Below are 19,868 nucleotides of genomic sequence, written 5' to 3'. Positions count from 1 at the left end.
GCTGCAGACTGTCCTTAGCAAATGCTGAGTGGAAACCTGAGATAGCATCCTACACGCTCACCCCCAGCAAGACTTGTGCCCCTTGAAGACAGTCTTAGATAGTTTGGCTCTTAATGGCAGCAAGACAAGATTGCCAACAGATAAGGCCTGACATTCAGGGGCTAATGAACTTAAGGTGCATTTTTATCAAGAAATACTAGTGCCCAAGAAACAGTGCTAGTTAAGTTTGTATTTGAAATGTGAAAACCTGGCTTTCAGATGTTGGCAAAAATGAAAATGATTTGAGCCCACCTAAGTAAGCACCACATGGCGGCTCTGCACAACCCCACTGTGCTCCATCGAAACTGCTGGCTGAGGCTGAGTGAAGGACTAGCCTCTGCAGAGTGCTTTCTGTCCTACCTTTTTGCTGCTGGATCCTGTCCCAGTTTCTGGTTCTCAGCTACAATAACACTTCCTTGAAAGAAGTTCTCCATTGCCCCTTAGGAGGTTCAGTTTCTAGAACAAGTTCTGACAGCGGCCTGCGCTACTTCCTTAGTTCCTTACAGCAACTGCTTGTGTGTGTAGAGTTCGTGTCTTTTAGAAGCTTCAGCCTGATCCTCTCTGTGCCCCACATACACCAGCTCAGAAACTATCTGAATAGCAGTGAAACTAGGATTTAATCATTTCAAGTATATAAAATCCTGAAATTGAAAAAGACTAATCTAGGATTAAAACCACATTTCAGTTGTATAAAACCAATATACTTTTTTTTTTATCTACTAGCGACCCATGTAACTTTTTTTTTGACTAAAGGAAATACGTGTTGGAACTGAAACCTTAAAGTAGGGCTGATGCTGTGTCGTCATAGTCATGATGGCATTTCCTCCTTGTTTAGGTTCTAGGAAAATTATTTCAGAAATCCTATTGAATATTTTAAAGTAATTCAACATATGAGTATTAGAAATGATACCAAAAATTTAAAACCTACAAAGTTCTACTGTAAAAATTAAGATTTTTAAAAAGTGCTTTTTGGTGAGTGGCTTTATGACGGAGGAGCCTGGCAGGCTATACATCCATGGGGTCGCAAAGAGTCAGACACAACTGAGTGACTTCACTTTATGACCCTGAAGGGTACTTAACCCTATTCTTACAAGTCTGCTGCTTTAAGGGACAGTTATCCTTAGAGACAGTGAAGTGTGCAAGGGGCTGTAACTTCTGTCCAAGACTTTGATTTGTAGACAAGGAAGTGGAAGGTTATATCAGCATCAAAAACGTGTAGTGTCATTGATGATGATCATTGGTTTTTCATTTAGCAATGTGAGTAGTAACACTGTCGAGGAATGTATTGTTGAGGAATGTAGTAGTAAAATCTTGTGGTACAAGATTTTTGCATTTACATGAACTTTCATTTTTCAGAATCTGTTCCTAGAGACAGAGAACCCAATACAAAAATGAGAACATGTGTGCATAATCAGAAGGATGCAGTGCCAATGCCTAGTGAGACTCTGAAAGCAAAAATGGTACCTGAGAAAGTTCCCCGCAGATGTGCTACTGTTGCTGCAAATAAAATAAAGATAATGAGTAATCTAAAGGAAACCATTTCAGGACCAGAAAATGTGTGGATTAGGAAGAGCAGCAGAAAACTGCCCCATCGAAATGCTTCTGCTGCGGCTAAGAAAAAATTACTCAATGTTTATAAAGAGGATGATACAACCATAAATTCTGAAAGTGAAAAGGAGCTAGAAGATATTAATAGAAAAATGCCCCTTTTAAGGCGTTTCAGATCCTGGAAAGAAAAAGCACAGTAGTGACTATGAAAATGTAGAAGTGGAATTGAAAACCAGGGGCCACTGGCAGTTGCATTCCGCTCCTAGCTCTAACGTTGTTAACCCCTTGTTGGCACCTTCTGAGGGATTTTCTAAAAGCCATAACCCAGTGGAGCAAAGTGGGAGGAGGGCTTCCTCCTAGTCAGCCCTTGTACGGATGCATATGACAAGAGAATTCTGAGGAGGAAGTAGATTGTGGAGCCTGTAGTTGGGGAGGTGGGAAGAAAAGACAAATGGCCCTGTCATGAGATTATTCCTTTTCTGAAAGGAAGGGCCTTGAAGAAATCTCTTGATTCTTTAGAGGAAGAAAATGGGAAGTGTACAGGGCCGGTAGCAAAAACTTAAAGGATGAAAACATTTCAAAATCTCAACCTGATGCTAATTTTCAGGGTTCTATGTTAACAGTATAACATTTCAGACCACCATGACTGTGGTGTCATTACTGAAATAAGGTAAAAAATAGGCACATTTCAAGAGTGAGTGCCACTGAGCCTATTGGACATTTGAGTGAAGCAAATACTAAGATCCACGCCCTATAATTCACAACCCCAAAAGTCATAAACTAGAAGGGCCTGGGGATTCCATGACGGGAATGTTGATAAATGAGTTCTGAAGTCGTGTTGGAAATAGAAAAAGTCCATTAATGTTCTTATTTTGTTTATAATACTGCAATTCATACAGAATGATGACCACTTGATATGACGAATTCAGGGAATATATATTTTTATATGAAAGTTATGAATGTGACTATCACAACTTTTTCTCATTTTTACTTTCATGTAGCAGCATTTATAGAAATGCCAAAAATGTGCCTCACTATGAGGCAGGTCTTAGTCTTAATGAGTTAGAAAATAAAAAGTATAAAGATGGAAACAGTCATATTTTTAGATGATACTGTCACATCTTTTGTTTCTTTATAGCACCTTAAACGTTAGAACTTTATCAATATTTTGAGCAAATTTATTAGAGTCTCATCACAACAGACTTTAAAGGCAGCATGTCTGGGCTATATCAATCCTTCATTAGGATTCGAAAATCTGGTCTTGATACTATAAAGAATTTATTTGCAATGAGGTTTGTGAGTAGGTATTTGTTGAAATTAAAATCACCAGATTAAATGAACGCACTGTCAAATCTTTTTAACATAGCAACATGCTATTGGAAAAATGAACTGTTAAGCAAGTTGTTTTCCCATTTAAAAGTATCTGTGAATATTAATATATGATTTGCATGTGTAAATCTAAAGTAAAATACAGCAATCTAAGGGTTTATGTTCCTTTTTCATTAAAAGACAATGTAATGCATTTTTTTGTTACACAGATCAACTAAAGTGTCTTATTGAGAAATTTACTTGTGGTTGCATGTCTGCTTTAAAAAAAGGCTTTTTGTTGTCACTTTCTTTTTCTTAGCATAAGCCAGAGTCTGTATTTGCTCTGTTTGTAGTATATTTTCATCTGAAATACTGATACCAGTAACTTGTTAATAGTACAGGTGAGAAAGGGAAGAATTCCTAATAAACTGCAAATATTTTTAGGTGCATGGGGTTTGATTTTTGATCTTTAATGAAATGTTTAAACCTATTTCCAGTCCCATATTTGCACTTAATTTCACAGAAATTTCTTATTGGGATATGCTATGTCCTCAACAAATGTCATAAAATGAAAATGTTAAAAATCTCAGTTAAGAGTATTTTATGCTGTTTTTTGACCATTTTAGTGTCGTGAAGATTTCATTTTGAAGTTATAATTTTCTCTGGTGGGGTTAATTTCTGTTAGCACTTGAGATTGTACCATCAGCCTTCTTTCATAATGGAATCCCTTTTCTGGTTGAGTATTTGATTTGAACATATACTTGCCTTTTTTTCAGTGCTTGGCCTAAATTTATTGTAACTGCATGAAATAAGCATTTGTTTAAAATTTAATATTCTTGTAAAAATCTCTGAAATGTATGCAGAATTTCAATCATAACTAAATGTACTATCATTACCCTATTTATGATTTTCAATCAGCTTTCCACAAGTGACTTCTTCATAATGTAATTGAAATCAAATTGAAGATCTTACTGGTAAAAGTGCTGTGATTTTATTCAACAAAAGGACTAAGACAAAGTGGTGCCCAACTGTAGCCCAGGAGTGTTAATGTAATCTTAAAATCTTGTCTATTCTAGCTTGCTAACATAGCCAGTTTCCTAAGTGTGAACTAGATAGCTAGTCTTATTGTTTATACTATAATGTTCATATTTTGCTTCAAAACCCAATATATTATTTTGCAGTAATGTGTAAAATTGCTAAATAACTGATCTTATGAAAATGCTTTTGGTGACAGTTTCTCCACATCTAAAAGCAAAATGTTTCTAGCAACAGATTTGTGATTTTTTTCTAATCTCAAGAGGCTTCCCCGACCCCATATTAGTACTTAACTTTGTGACTATTTATTGATAGGGTTCCAGAATGTAAGCAAATGCCCTCTAGTTTCAGCACAACTGAATGTAGGTAAATGGATTTTTTTTCCGTTGCAATATTGTATATTTTCACTTAAGCTATGGTATAGTGTCACTTCTCTCCTGCATGGATTAGTGCTGTTAAATAATGAAAGACGAGAACCAATTCAAAAATAATTACATACGTTTCTTATTAATGAAAGGCTATTTAAAACGAAATTTTGTACCAGAGATGGCCAAGTTTTAAAAAAGAAGCAACTATTTTTGCATTCTCATGAAATCTTTCAGATCATCAGCTTTTGAAATGTGAATTCCTATTGCCAGAGTAAAGGCTCATTTTTACAACACCGCGAAGCACTGTATTTTTTCCTGCCCGTCCATCCGCCCTCTGTCCACTGTCCCGAGGACGCGCCGGGCCGGGCCGGCACCTACCTGGGGCGGTCGCGGTTTGAGGCCGGGTTCTTAATAAACCAAAGCTCACCCTGTCACTCCTAACGGAGAAGAAAACGGAAACGGAGTTAAGGAAGGAAAGGTAACCGGGCTGGCCTCTTCCCGGAGCTGTAAGGACTGGGCCGGGGGCGGTCGAGCCCCTTGTCGGCCTGGTCCGTTACCTGCGGGGACGGGAGACCCCGCCCCCCGGCTCGCCTCTCTAGCCTGCAGTCACCCGATTTTTCGGCGGCCCCACCGGGCTCGGGCTGCGAAAGAAAAAGGTCCTGGATTTGCACCGCCGCAAGGACTCGGGGCGCATGCGCGGGGGTGGTGCAGGGGGTGTGGCGGTGCTGTGGAGGCGGGGGGCGGGGGGTGGCGGTGCTCTCGGGCGCGTGCGCGGGGCGCGTGCGCGGTTCAGTGGCACCGCAGTTAGGCTGGGAAAGAGTAAGGGAGAGCATGGCGGCCACGTTCTTCGGGGAGGTGGTGAGGACGCCGTGCCGAGCCGGGACGGAGGAGGAGGAGGAGGAAGAAGAGGGGAATAGGGAGACGCCCGAGGATAGGGAGGTCCGGCGACAGCTGGCGCGGAAGAGGTGAGGTCCTGGGGCATCGGAGCGGACGCGCAGGCCTTGAGGTTGCGGCTACTCCGCCCTCCCCCAAGCCCCCTGCTTTGGGGGTCAAGACGGCTGCGGGGGTGCCGGGTGGAGGCGGCCCGCGGGCTCGGTGCTCGGTGGGGCGTCGGCTCCTGCCGTCTTCAAAGGCTTCCTTCAGCGTTGGTGCCGGTGGTTTCCTGCGGGCGTGATCCGTTCTCCAGCGCTGCGGGGCTGTCTTCCTCCCTGAAGTCTGTCGTGCGTTTGGTTCATGGATATAAGACAACTCTTAAAAACTGTATTCTCCGCCGCACTTCTTGGTTAGCATCGTGTGTCAGCAGCATATGGATATGTCCTTTTTTTAAAAAGTGTTATTTCCAAACACATAGACATTAGAGAAAACAGTAAAATGGCACGTTAAGCCCCTCCAGTCACATAAATTCAACAGGAAAATTTTGCCACATTTTATCTCTCTCCACCCTTTGGTGGGTCCCAGTCTCCGTGGCCTTTCACCTCTACAGCTTTCAGAATGCGTATCAAAAGATACAGGTATTTTCTTACATATTAACTTTTTGGATACAGTGTAATATAGCCAGTCCATGGTCAGAGTTATCCAGTTGTCTCAAACACGACATTTTACAGTGGGTTTGAGGAAGTCAGAACCCTGGCAAGGCACACACCTTAGATTTAGACGTTTTATCTCTTGAACTTCCATGCATTTAGAGCAGTTTCCTCGCCGCCCCCAACTCTCTCACCCGCTTCGAGAGACCGATTGTCCTGTGGGATGTCCCACCCTCTGGACTGGCCTGATTGCTTCCTCTTGGTGTCCTTTATTCAGGTGTGTGTCTGTCACATGCATTTCCTGTAAAGGGAAGTTCCTTCTAAGAGGCTTGGTCAGTGTTGTGCTGCAAGAAAGCCTCAGAGGTGGTGCTTGCCGTTTCTCACCACACACTATGCCTAGTTGTCCACTGTTTGGGTTGCTAAGACAGATTGATCTGTGGATCAACTGGACAGCCTGATCTCTCTGCTACAGTTCTCCATAAACTGGGCAACAAACGGTTTTACCTATGAATTATTGTTGCTTGAATCCGTTGCTTCCTTAAAATGATAATTATGTTCTTTATAGAATTAAAGTTTGCATTCTACTTAATACAAAATCATACCTGTGGTAACCTTTTTGTCACAGTATGATACTAATTACATTTAAATTATGTGGAGTACAGGAAAGCCTGGGGTGGGATACAGTTCATAGGGTCACAAAGAGTCAGACACAACTGAGTGACTGAACAACAACATTTAAATTGCTTTTCTTTCATTTTTTTGTTTCTCTTGTTAGGGAGGTGCGGCTCTTTCGAAGACAGACAAAAACAACGTTGGAAGTTTCTCTGCTGGAAAAACATCCTTGCTCCAAGTTTATAATTGCAATAGGGAATAATGCAGTAGGTAAGTGGAAGTGCATTAGACTACACGCTTTGTTGAAAGAGCAGAAGCTGAAGTTACTTCTTTGCATCATAACAGATTTCAGATGGATATTACTTTTTTAGAAGAAGTTATAGCAGAATAACTGTCTGAATGAAATCCGTCCCTGCTCATGTGGCGCTTTTTGAGAAACTTGAAAACTAAGATTTAAGGGAAATATTCTTGGCTTTAGGAACTTATGATTTCAAGGAAACCCCGTTTCTAGTATCCAGGTTTTCTTGGGCTTCTGGGCCTGTTGTGGCCCAGCTGGCCAGGGGGTCAGCAGTCCCTTGTTACAGTGGGTCTTTGTATGTTTGTGAGTTAACTGACTCCTTTAAAATCATAAGGAGAACTCTAGCAATATAAGGTTTATATATATATGAATTCATTTGATAGATTAAAGTCGGAACAGTGCAGAGTTCAGCTGGAATAATGAATACACACACAAAAGTACACAAACCTGTATCATTTTAGGGAGTTCATAGGCCCAGAGGAGAGCCTTGGGGAACTCAGTGAAAATTCCTTGCCCTGTAAGGTACCCCTAGTGCCTTCGCACAGAGTCGGACACGACTGAAGCGACTTAGCAGCAGCAGCAGTGCCTGTAGAACAGTACATGGTAAATAATAGCTGACTCACTTATTTACAGTTCACCTGGCCTAAAATTTTCCAGAAGGTTGTTACAGTGTGAGACTTTGGTGAGACCTGTCAGTAAACCTGTCTTCCTGATTCCTGGCTCCAGTATCCTCTAAACTCAGGGCATGGCCTCTAACTTCTTGAGGCCTCAGTTTCTTTTTCTGCACAATGATGATGTGTATAAGGTTGATGCTCTCAATGGCTCTTTAGCACTAGGATTCTCAACTTGAATTTATTTATTTTTTATGATTTTAAAAAATTCATTTATTTTAAATTGGAGGATAATTGCTTTACCGTGTTGTGTTGGTTTCTGCCAAACAACAATATGAATCAGCCGTAGATACTGAATTTGTTTTTTATTGAATAGAAAATACAACTTGTGGAGCCCAGCACTAACCGATGTGCCTTGTTTTTCACAGCGTTTTTGTCATCATTTGTCATGAATTCAGGAGCCTGGGAAGAAGTCGGTTGTGCTAAACTCTGGAATGAATGGTGTAGGACAACGGACACTGCACACCTGTCCCCCACAGAGGCTTTTTGTGTGTTTTATCACCTGAAATCGAATCCTTCGGTATGTGGCGCCTGGCTTGTGTGTATAAGTGGGAGTTATTTAGGCGTCATTTATGTAGTGTTCATTTGAATTCCACATTCCTTTATATCTACTTTTGGGCTGAGGGATTCTGCCTGTTGGCAGTGGTAGTAATCATTTTTCTGCTTGTATAATATCAATGTGGCAAATACGGTGTGTTGGTAAACTTCTGAAGAAATTCTGAAGTAACTTTTTTAGAAACAAACCATAACATTAGATACTTAAACCTTGCCCTCATTCAGAAAATGATTTAAGCTGGCAGATCTAAATGGGAAAATGCATACACGCTGTGGAAGCAGGGGTTCTGCTTTGTTGCCCTAAACCTACCTGGCATTTAGCTTTAAACCCATTCCTATAGACTGGACACTCAGTTGACACTGAGCAGATGAGTGCTTTATGCACTCTGAATGCAATTCTGTTGACACTGAGCTTTCATCCTTGCCTAATTCATCCTGATTTTTTTTTTGGCTGTGCTGCTGCATGGCCTGAGGGATCTTGGTTCCCCCTGACCAGGGATGGAACCTGGTCCCCCTGCAGTGGAAGTGTGAAGTCTTAACTGCTGGACCCCTAGAGAATTCCTAATTCATCCTGATTTGTTAAGCTGTAAAACATGCTCTGCAGCTGACGCCTAGTGATTTTATTGGATCGCATTTGTCCTAGTCCTGTTCTTGGGTCCTAGGCTTCCCAGGTGGCTCCATAGTAAACAAGGCAGGAGACGCAGGTTCGATCCCTGAGTCAGGAAGATGCCCTGGAGGAGGAAATGACTACCCACTCCAGTCTTCTTGTCTGGGAAATCCCATGGACAGAGGAGCCTGGCGGGCTACAGTACATAGGGTTGCAGAGAGTTGGACACGACTGAGCACCTGAGCACATCTTCTGTCCTTGGGACCATTCCGGAAAAGCAGCACAGCTGGGGAGACGCGTTAGGCTGGTGAGGCGGCCCCGCGGCTGATGCCTGTCTGCCCGCCTGCTTGTTGACAGTGCTCTTCCACTGGTGCTGGACGCTTGAGCGGAGGCCAGGGGCAGGGGCTCAGACAGTAGAAGACATCAGTAACTGCAGTACTATAAGGCTAGCCTTGAAAATGATAAAATTTGCTTTTATAATATTTACAGTTTGTTTCTGTAACATGTAATCCAACGTTATTAAAATGTTACGTAAGGGTTTTTGTAAGCACCCAATATTTATGGGGCATAAATAGTAAGGGAACTAAGCTTGTTCTTCATCTGGTCCTTAGTGGAAAGTTTTCGCTGTAGAATACGTCTTGGGGGTCAAGCAGGAGAACTTTCTGTTACTGTGTTTAGGTTTACCATTGGTTTGTTGGGTGTCTTGACTATTCAGACCCTGTGTGTATAACTAATTATGTATCTAGTCTTGTTCTTCTCCCTAACCTTGGGGCCCCTTTTTGTCCTCTTGTGCTTAATTTTTTTTTTTGGCTGTGCTATATTACATGTGGGATCTCAGTTCCCCAGCCAGGGATTGAACCCGTGGCCCCTGCAGTCTAACTGGGCTGCTGGCAAGGTCCCTGTGCTTCATGTTTTCCCACTTGCATCATTAGGTGTTAATGTTTCTGGCAATATTTGGACACGGTTGATTTTTATGGATACTATCGTTCCACGAGCATTGATGATCAGTCATCTTACCCTCTGACACCTCTGTGTGGCAGGTTTTCAGTTTGAGCACGTGGCTTCTAGACTACCGCCACCTTCCAGACATCAGCCCCATCCTTGCGTACTGCTGGCCTGAGATGTGGCTGGACTGTTACCCTTGACTCTCACAGCACTTGATGTTTTTGTGGTTTTTTTGTTGTTGTTTTTTGAGTTTGGTCTTCACAGTATGTGACCCCGAGAAGGGCAGCAGGCCTGGTGTTCTCCCCAGTTTTGTAAAGAGGACTCTGGTGGTGTTTACTGACAGCATCTTCAGCATCTCCTTGGCCAGCCCTCACGGTTGTGCTGTCAGTGTGCACTTTCTTCTGATACTACTTGCCAGTAGTGGCTTGATCCTTAAAATTTTAAACTTTAAAGAAAAATGAATAAGCCGGTACAAGATTAAGCAAACCAAATGTTATCCAAGGGTTGTTTTGGGATTCACATGATGCATATGTGATGACAGCGTGGGGTGTGTGTAACGCTTGCTTGACCTGACGGGAAACACGGAATTTGATTTCAGGTCATGCTCTGCCAGTGCAGTTGCTACGTGGCCGAAGATCAGCAATATCAGTGGCTGGAAAAGGTGAGAGAGTCTCATCTGGGGTTGCTACTGTATCAGGGTTCAGTGTCTTTACATGTAAGCCTGCGTAGTCAGATGTTGACGTAGGGCAAGTATTTGCTTTTTCCCTTATAAATATTATAGGAGTTTTAGAACATGAAGAATAAAAGAACACAAGCAAATGTAACCAGCATGTGCTGAAGATCATGGGTCATGAAAATGTAACACATTTTTGAACAAGTTACCCACGTGAGGCAGAGCAGGGCACAGCCACGGGTGAGAACCAGCCATGGTGCCCAGGCTGCCTGGAAACGCGGGGCCGCGAGGTGGGAGGCCTCTGTGAACTGGTCTCATAACCTGGGTTCACGGGGCTGGCGCGAAGCCGCCACTCACACCAGAGCTGCAGCCATATTTCTTAGCATTAGGATGGATCAACTGAGTCTTCATTTTGTGCGAGAATAGAGCAATTGTATGTGCCCAGTAAAAAATTTTTCAGTGAAGAATTTAACTAGGAGATCCAACCAGTCCATCCTAAAGGAAGTCAGTCCTGAATATTCATGGTGTCGCAAAGAGTCGGACACGACTAAGTGACTGAACTCAACTGATTCATTGGAAGGACTGATGCTGAAGCTGAAACTCCAATATTTTCACAACCTGGTGCGCAAAACTGACTCATTGGAAAAGATTGAAGGCGGGAGGAGAAGGGGCTGACAGAGGATGAGATGGTTGGATGGCGTCACTGACTCAATGGCCGTGAGTTTGAATAAACTCTGGGAGTTGGTGATGGACAGGGAGGCCTGGCGTGCTGCAGTCCATGGGGTCGCAAAGAGTCAGACACGACTGAGCAACTGAACTGAACAATTTTAGGGAATAATCATAATTTTCTTAGTTGTGTATTATTTTTTAATGAAATAAACCTTTTCAATACATCTTATAAATGTTTCAGTTTAAAAGTTAGGCTAAATATAGATATATATTTAATTTATTTATTATATATATTTAATGTCAGTTAAATATAGATATAATTAAGTTCATTAGAAGTAAGTTTTGTGCACACCTGTTTTAAACTAGATTGGCATACTTAAAATGCACTTTATAATTTTTGGTAGCTGTTTTGATTAAAGGAGAGATTCTCTGATATGGTCTATGAATGTTCTGATGGCTGTATATATCATTTTATTTTATGTCCCTATGTGTATTTTGTAGGGACAGAGTCCATAACTTTGAATAGATCTCAGAAGAGTAGAAAACTGCTGTATTAATTTATATTATTAATTTATGTATGATGTTTTGTACTGTGGAATAGCTTTTCTCTCTCTGACTTGAGAAAATGTAAAGTTATGCATTTCCAAAACAAAGTATTCCAAAACATAAGTATTCAGAGAGGATGATAAATCAGGCCTTGTGAATAATGTTATATTTCTTAAATGGAACATTGCTTATAAATGTATATGATGTTAAGTTATGTGTTTATTTATAAAGCTATGCTATAATTAAAAGTCTTACAAATCATTTACAGCACATAACCTAAAATTTTCAGTTCTCTTGCTATTTGAAATAGCCATTTTCTTTCTTTTCTTCATAAAATATTTTCAGAAGAGGTGCAGAGATCTAAAATCTGCTCTTATTTTTCCCCTTGAAGATAGCCTCTTCCCTTTTCTTATGTTACCAGAGATTTTAAAAGCTGAAAGAGTCCTTAGAAATCCATGAAGTACCAACTTAGGTGGACATTGAGGCCTTGAGCAGTTGAAACTTGATTTATAAAGGAAATACACTTAAAGGTGAATTTAAGAATCATTTGCACTGATGTAACACTGTTATGAGTGCAACTTGCAAGTGATGTTCTTAGAAGCATCCTCAGTACAGTGCTCTTGAACCCATCATTCCATGCATTAAGGAGAGGACCACTTCCTGTTGCTAATACAACACTAGTCTAAATGGAGCGTTCTTAGAGGTTCAGTTCAGTTCAGTTCAGTCGCTCAGTCGTGTCCGACTCTTTGTGACCCCATGAATCGCAGCATGCCAGGCCTCCCTGTCCATCACCAACTCCCGGAGTTTACTCAAACTCATGTCCATTGAGGTAGGATCTTAATTATGTCACTTTCTCCAGCAAAGAATGGGTGTCACTTCCATTCAGTGTAACATTGTTCTCAACACCGATGGCAAGTAGTGCTCTTAGAAACTGAACAAACACTGGAACAAAACAAAAAAAATCGCCTACAGGCATCGTCGGCGGATGGCGGGGAGGGCGTAAATGAACAGGTGCTTGTAGTTGAGTGACTCCCTTACCTGTGATGGTGTCCCTGGCTGTTATAGCAGCTGCTCTGCCTCCTTTGTTCCTGTCTTCTCTGACTTCAGATCACACCTCCCTCTGTCCTTAGTTCACAGGTGGGGGAAGTGACTTGGAGAAGGTCACCTGGCTAGAAAGTGACAGAATTAAGATCAGTCCCACCCCAGTGAGGGGATAGCAGAGCGGGGGCTCTGTTTTCCATTGACACGTCCAGCCCTTCAGAGCATACGTATACACTGTTATATGAATGGTGTTAGGTAAATAGCTTGAGGGATATTTCTGTTCTGTCACAAAATCTGTATCTATTTTAATTTGAAATCAATTTTGTGTTAGGTTTTTGGCTCTTGTCCAAGGAAGAATATGCAAGTCACTATTCTCACATGTCGCCATGTTACTGACTATAAAACTTCAGAATCTACCAGCAGCCTTCATACTCCTTTCCTGAAAGCTCTAAAAACTCAGAATTTCAAAGAGCCTCCTTTTTGTTCACTGCTAGAACAACCAAATATTGTCCACGACCTTCCTGCAGCAGGTAGTATCGCAGTTCATGCCATTCACTTCTATTCTTGTTACTGCTTTTTTCATAGTTGTTGCTAGGACAAGTAGAGATCTTTTTGAGGTGTTAATGGTGATTGATACCAGTGTGTTGGTGTTAGTCCTCAGTATCCGTAGTTGCAGGTATGTTATATTTTGTAGCTTCCCTGATGGCTCAGCAGTAAAGAACCTGTCTGCCAGTACAGGAGAAGTGGGTTTGATCCCTGAGTGGGGAAGATTCTCTGGAGGAGGGCATGGCAGCCCACTCCAGTATTCTTGCATTTAGATCTCCATAGACAGAGGAGCCTGGCAGATTGCAGTACATGGGGTCACAAAGAGTCAGACATGACGAGCAGCTGAGCACGCATGCATGTTATATTTGGTTTCAGTGTTTAAACTTTGCAGACACACATTCATTGTATGAGAGCAGCTCTGAGTTCTTAGCTCTTAACTCAGAGCTGCCATTTCTTTCTAGCATTGATAACTTATCCTGCAAACCAGTGTTAGATGTCATTTGTTCATGCATGAAAAGTTGGCAAAGTGTGTTTTAATTGTTAGAATAGAAGCTTCAGATATTGAATTTTGGTAGTTACTTTAATAGTTTATTTTTTATTCATACTACCAATTATACCCTGACATATCAAATTTTGATTCTCACTTTTTAGTGGTTAATATGTTATATAATTCACTTATTTGTTCATAAATAGAAGTTTTTTTTAAACTTTAAACGTTAAGTTTATTAGAACAAATGGCTAAATGTTTTATATTATGCATTATATATTTATTATTTGCATTTAATTTACTTCAGTGCAGTTAACAAAATTATAATCTTGTATCTTACTTGTAAAGCAAAGATAACTTAGGAAAGTAAATTGTCTTTGAAAGAAAATATGCGTTATAATTGATTCAAAATGGCTATAAATGATGAAAAGAGGCAACAGAGACGACTATTTTAAAAGCAGCCTTTATGAGGTAGAGGTGTTGCACTTTAAAATTGTGTAACAGAAAACCTAAGTGATTTTGTTCTTGTCTATTCATAGTTCTGAGTTACTGTCAAGTATGGAGAATCCCTGCAGTTCTGTACTTGTGTTACACTGATGTGATGAAATTAGACCTGATCACAATCGAAGCTTTTAAGCCTGTACTTTCTTCCAAAAGTTTAAAGTGTTTGGTTAAGGTAAGGCTTTATTTTATTGACTTAATAATGAGCTTGGTAGCGAACATAAATGTGGTATTGAATGTGAAACCTAAGTAGCAAATAGAGATCTTTTTCACCCCAAGTAAAGAGAAAGCTGCTGGTCTGGGAGTTTGCATATGATTATCACATGTTCTTCTAGATACACTTCTGAAACCCCAAGAATATTTTGTTCATGTTTGTCAGGATAGGCCAGTGCTTTAAATCCCAGATGTCTGTGTGGGAAGATGGTTTTACTCTTCAAGAAGTTTCTGTAACTTATTAATTTGGAAGGTGTAATATTTTTTTTTTACATTAATTAATTAATTTTCGGCTGTGCTGGGTCTTTGTTGCTGTCGATGGGCTTTGTCTACTTGCGGCAAGTTGGGACTGCAGTTTGTTCCCGTGCTCGGGCTCCTCCTTGCTGAGGTTTCTCTTGTCATGGAACATGGGCTCTAGAGCGCAGGCTCCATAGTTGTGGTGTACAGGCTTCCTTGCTCCGTGGCATGTTGGGTCTTCCCCGACCAGGGATTGAACCCACGTCCCACGCGTTAACAGTTAAGATTTTTATCCACTGTGCCACCGGGGAAGTTCCTGCAAAGTATAATTTTTGAGAAGGCATTTTGGAGCATAGTATGGATCAAATTATCATAACGTTTATTGACTTAATTTTGCATTGGGACTAGATGGGCTAAATCTGTTCCCTGTTCTAAGTTTGGATGTACCTGTGGGCTCTTTTCCCAGAAAAATACATATCCGCATGTACAGAAAGGTTTTGCCAGTAATTTCAGATAGTCTAGGGACTCCCATCTTCTCCCTAAGAGATGTGCTGACAGTATGGACTCTTGTTGAAGAACTTCTTCTTTAAGGGGATGAGATAATAACAGCATTGTTCCAGGTTGAAAGCCTTGTTTTATTCTAGGATGGCCATTAGGAGTAGGGCAGCTTCCTTTGTAATTTCTGTTGGCATCAGCTAATTTCATAGGTTTCGTAAATTAGACTGTCACCTACGTGGGAGCGTTTTCTCTTGTGGTAGCCCCAGTACGTCATGAGTCTGATGTGTCAAAGGCCCTCAGGCATTTACTGAATTAGTAAGAGTGAAGTCCTAACTTAGTATAATTGAAGTATATCTTTCAGCTTACCTGGAGTCATGGATAACCTCTCAGGCAAGTTATTTTGTATTTAGCATCCCTTTCTGAGGATGTGGTAACTAGTGGCATTGCCTGCGTCTGTGATAACCTGATCAACTCTTCCCACTTCATTGAGGGCAGGGGCCGTGGCCACTGTCTTCACTCTGGGCACTGCCACCCAAGCATCTTCACCACAGACATCATGGCCATGAGCTCGTTCATGCAGATGTTGCCACCATGTACTGAATTGTCTGAGAGGCAGTTTTGCCATGAGAGATAAAATAATGAAAAAATAAAAGAGGGACATTAAAAAGGACATAGTGAAACAAGAGAAATGAATAACAAACTTAGACTTTATTATGAAGCACGAAATACTTGAATACATTTAAAATGTATCTACCTCCTGGCAGTGCTGTGCAAAGCACAGGTTCTGGGGGTTGTACTTAAGCACTAGTCTGCTCGGTTGTACGTCCACGTGAACATAGTGTGTGTGTAGGTAGTACAGACGTATAGGCTTGTTGATTTGTTTCCCTTTCAGCATTGCACCTCGTCTTTTTCACCAGAATTTCTCCCTTTATTAAGACAGGTGTCAGTTTCCAAGCCTGGGATGTGGATGTGTGACCTGAGCCTGCTATTGTCTGGTGAAGCCTGTTCTGCACTGTCTGTTCTTGGCCCGTTCTCACAGGTCCATTGGTGGACATTCTAAATTCTGTGGGAAGCGTGGACCCGACTCTGCACCTGCAGATCACCAAAGGCTTTGCACTGATGTGCTCTTTTCTGTATAGCGTGCAATCTGGCTTCATGCTCCCGTGTTTCACACTTCCCCTTGGCTTTTTTTTTTTTTTTTAAATTTATTATTTTTTTTATTGAAGGATAATTGCTTTACAGAATTTTGTTTTCTGTCAAACCTCAACATGGATCAGCCATAGGTATACATATATCCCCTCCCTTTGGAGCCTCCCTCCCGTCTCCCTCCCATCCCAGCCCTCTAGGTTGATACAGAGTCCCTGTTTGAGTTTCCTGAGCCATACAGCAAATTCCGGCTGGCTGTCTGTTTCACATATGGTCCCCTGAGTTTTGTCACCGTGTTTTCTATCATGTCGGTGTCCGTAGTTGTCAGAGTCCCCTGTTTTAAGACGCCAGGTCTCCTTGTCACCTTGCATACCATTGTGAGGGCTGAGACTTAAGTGACAAATGAGAGTCCTTCATCGGCAGCAAAGTCCAGACCGTCAGCCAGTTATTCCGTCTTTTATGGCAAATTGCCTCGCAGCCGTCAGCTCTGCGGTGAGAGTGGTGAAGGACCAGAAGCAGAGCCGTCCAGATGCTTCCATGAAGGGGCTGCACGGGCTCTGTGATGCTGGTCAGTGCTCAGGGCTCCAGTGACCCAGAATATTCTGTACTTGTTCTGAGACTTGTAAACCATTTGTCATGTAGAGTTTAAGTCAACTTTAAGTGTCTAAAAACATCCTTTGTAGGGGAAATGTAGTTAACTTCTCTTTACCTTTTCATTTCTTGCTGTAAACATGATGACTTATGGGAGGATGAAGGGGCTTTTTGAAGAGCACTGTCTTCTTAGTGACTGAATACAGTCGTCCTGGCTTAGGTCAGAGCTTCTGTTCTTGAAGTGGTATTTGGTCAACAAGATGGAGTTCAAGTTGGGAACAAGATGGAATTCTCTTGCGTCCCTGCTGTGTGGACCACATGGTGCTGGGTGGTCCATGGCCTGGAGGTGGCACAGGTGGTTGCTGTGCCAGGTGCCAGCTGCCAGCCAGGGTGGGCAGGGGGTGAGGTCAACCGAGGAGAGGCTCCACGGGAAGGAGCCCTTCAGCTGGACCCAAGGGATGGGCAGGTCCCGGTGGAGGAGACATGCCCAGCGAGGCAGTGTGGCGTGAAGTGGGCAGGCTCAGGTGCGTTTGAGGGGACTGGGAGGACCCTTGGTTGGGGTGCAGAGAGGACTGAGCACATGTGGAAGAGGTGACCAAAGGGCTCAAGACTCCTGGAGGCCTGGGGTCCTGTCAGAGAGCTTCAGGCAGGGTTGAAGAGGACCCACCAGATGTCCCGTCCATCAGGTGAGGCGGTGAGAGGTGGGGCCTGTCCTTTCCGGTTTCCTCTCTGCTTCTGTGTCAGTAGTAGGGCTGGCTGGGCACGTGTGCCTTGTTCTGACTAAATTCTCACTATGTTAACAACTTCTCTCCCTCCAGAACATTCCCCAGAGCACAGAGATACTGAAGAAATTGATGACAACAAATGAGATTCAGAGTAACATTTACACGTGATTCCCAAGATGGTTTTGTGCCGTGTATCACCCATCCATTCCTTTAAGGGCAGCAGCGTACCCTGTTTTGTAGTTACTTTTTTCCACGGGGGTATTATGAGAGTGTTAACAGAATAAACTTATTTTAAATTCATTGTAGTTTCTGTTCCTTGTTTATGGTGGTTCTATTCACACCTGAAATAAGCCAAATGGTTCTCTTTATCCACAAGGTGGGGGTTTTGTCTTATTTGACTATCTTAAGGTAAGATAGTTAAATTGTTAAAAAGCTACAGCTAACAAGTGTTACTAATATGGCAAAATATATACTTTGGTGCAAAAATTCTATGTGATACCTGAAAGCTGATGATCTGGTATTGGTGAGTCTTAATATGCGGAAAGGTTCTATATTGTGAGTTCTTCAGTTTTTTTGTTTTATGGATAAAAATCGAAGTTATATACTTGCTCAAAATGAAACCAGAAAATTTGTATTTCATGACTTTCAGTAATCTCTTACGGTAGCTTCTTTCCCCACACTTGCTGGGCTATTTGCAGTGTTGCTGTTGTACTGATGTCCCCAGCTTGGCTGCGGGAGAATGTTCTCATTAGAATGTGAGGAGGTGATGAGTTCCAAGGAGCCACACTGCTGCACAGGACCATTCATTAAACTGTAACCTGCATCCACAAAGATAAATTTTAAAATGGTGGAGTTGACAGAACCATACCTATCAGGCTGTTTTTAAATTCAGGGACTTTGGATTTTTCTGAGAGATTGAGAATGTATGAGCTAAAGAAGCTAGCTGAAAGGAAAATTTAAGAACTGTGTAAAAGATGTGGAAAGAAACCAAAATTTACCCTTAGAATTAAAATTGGGATTGTGTGTCAGTAGTAGGCAGTATGTCACGTAAGTACCAGAGAAGGCAATGGCACCCCACTCCAGTACTCTTGCCTGGAAAATCCCATGGACGGAGGAGCCTGGTAGGCTGCAGTCCATGGGGTCGTGAAGAGTCGGACACGACTGAGTGACTTCACTTTCACTTTTCACTTTCATTGGAGAAGGAAATGGCAACCCACTCCAGTGTTCTTGCCTGGAGAATCCCAGGGACAGGGGAGCCTGGTGGGCTGCCGTCTATGGGGTCGCACAGAGTTGGACACAACTGAAACGACTTAGCAGCAGCATCACGTAAGTACATGTACTATTTATTGCATGTATATTACAGTATTTAATACAAACAAAGCTGTTACGTTGGGAATTAAGCTGAGGTATGTCCTTTGATGCAGAAGGACAGGAATGGAAAGATGATGCAAGATGGCCTGTTCCTGGAGAAGGGACTGGACCAGAGACAGTAATTAATGACAACAGTTTCTTCCAATATGAAGACAGACTTTGAAAGACTTTCTGTAAATTGAAAGAGTCCCATCAGTGCTAAGAATGAAGACATAAAAAGCTAGATTATTGAATTTTAAGCTGAAGTGCCATGCAGTTGAGAACAAAATGGTAACTTACCTGTTTACTAGCTATAATACTACAGCCTAATACTCACACTTGAACTTGGAGACCTAATGCATTCTCTGTCAATCTTGAGTCTGCTGATTGGGCGAGTGTCCCTGATTGACTGGTCTCTCGGCTCCCACATCCATAGTCAGGTGTGTGACATGAGTTGCCGGGGCCTGGCTGATCCTGCGATGGCCTCGATTGGTGTGGTTGAGCTTTCTTCACCCATCACTCCTGTTCCCCCAGCATCATGATAGCTTACGGTGAATGGTGTCTGATTCGTGATCTCCGAAGAAGATTTAGCCTCGGGGCCAGGGACCAGTCTTCATCACTCAAGAGCTTTTGTGTAGCAGAGTTTTATTAAAGTATAAAAAGGGACAGAGAAAGCTGATACAGACATCAGAGGGGGATGGAGAGTGCCCCAATCCCTAGTCTTAGCAAGGGAATTTTATACTTTTTAATTGGTTATTCAGTTCAGTTCAGTTCAGTTCAGTCGCTCAGTCGTGTCCGACTCTTTGCGACCCCATGAATCAAAAGAATGTCTCAAGGTTATAAAGACCTTACTAGACCCACTCCCATAATACACATTTTAAGATAATGATTAGTCAGGAGGTTTTCAGGAAGAAGAAACATGTCCTCAAGCAGGATACATTATTGTTATATAATTCTTCCTAAGAAATGTAGGGGGAAAAAAAACACAACATTTGTCCTTTGCTCCTTGAGAATTCCAGACCCCTATCTCCTCCTTGAGGGCCCCAGACCCCTTTCTCCTCCTCAGGGACCCTGGACTTCTTATCAACATGCCTAGGAATTGACTCTCAATAGGAGCCAGGATATATGCTGAGACG

The 19,868-nt window shown here is 42.1% G+C and overlaps 2 protein-coding genes across 3 annotated transcripts in view; both read left to right on the top strand.

Annotated features, from left to right (window-relative positions):
• The window catches only part of BRWD1 (bromodomain and WD repeat domain containing 1), a 122,857-nt gene extending 118,251 nt beyond the window's left edge, over window positions 1-4,606 (top strand). Inside the window, exon 40 of one of the 2 annotated variants that reach the window (XM_070376332.1) lies at window positions 1,396-4,606. In XM_070376332.1, the coding sequence (XP_070232433.1) occupies window positions 1,396-1,787 (392 nt within the window). In that variant the 3' untranslated portion in view covers window positions 1,788-4,606. The remainder of the gene's footprint in view (window positions 1-1,395) is intronic. The other variant, XM_070376321.1, reaches the window with a different exon arrangement.
• Window positions 4,607-5,085: 479 nt separating this feature from the next.
• Window positions 5,086-17,682, top strand: PSMG1 (proteasome assembly chaperone 1). Its single transcript, XM_005908614.2, has 7 exons — window positions 5,086-5,263; window positions 6,597-6,703; window positions 7,771-7,922; window positions 10,108-10,170; window positions 12,770-12,968; window positions 14,011-14,147; window positions 17,476-17,682. Exons 1-7 carry the CDS (start codon window positions 5,130-5,132, stop codon window positions 17,548-17,550), a joined length of 867 nt encoding a protein of 288 aa, XP_005908676.1. The 5' UTR covers window positions 5,086-5,129; the 3' UTR covers window positions 17,551-17,682.
• The last annotated feature ends 2,186 nt before the right edge of the window (window positions 17,683-19,868 follow it).

The sequence above is a fragment of the Bos mutus genome, chromosome 1 (assembly GCF_027580195.1).
Source record: "Bos mutus isolate GX-2022 chromosome 1, NWIPB_WYAK_1.1, whole genome shotgun sequence".
Classification (NCBI taxonomy): domain Eukaryota; kingdom Metazoa; phylum Chordata; class Mammalia; order Artiodactyla; family Bovidae; genus Bos; species Bos mutus.
This window is presented reverse-complemented; position numbering and strand designations above follow the sequence as displayed.

Excerpts from the sequence above, each read along its gene's own strand:
- PSMG1 (XM_005908614.2), top strand. The coding sequence starts at position 5,130 with ATGGCGGCCACGTTCTTCGGGGAGGTGGTGAGGACGCCGTGCCGAGCC. Across the intron at positions 7,923-10,107 it reads ACCTGAAATCGAATCCTTCG|GTCATGCTCTGCCAGTGCAG; the intron begins GTATGTGGCGCC and ends ATTTGATTTCAG. Across the intron at positions 12,969-14,010 it reads CCACGACCTTCCTGCAGCAG|TTCTGAGTTACTGTCAAGTA; the intron begins GTAGTATCGCAG and ends GTCTATTCATAG.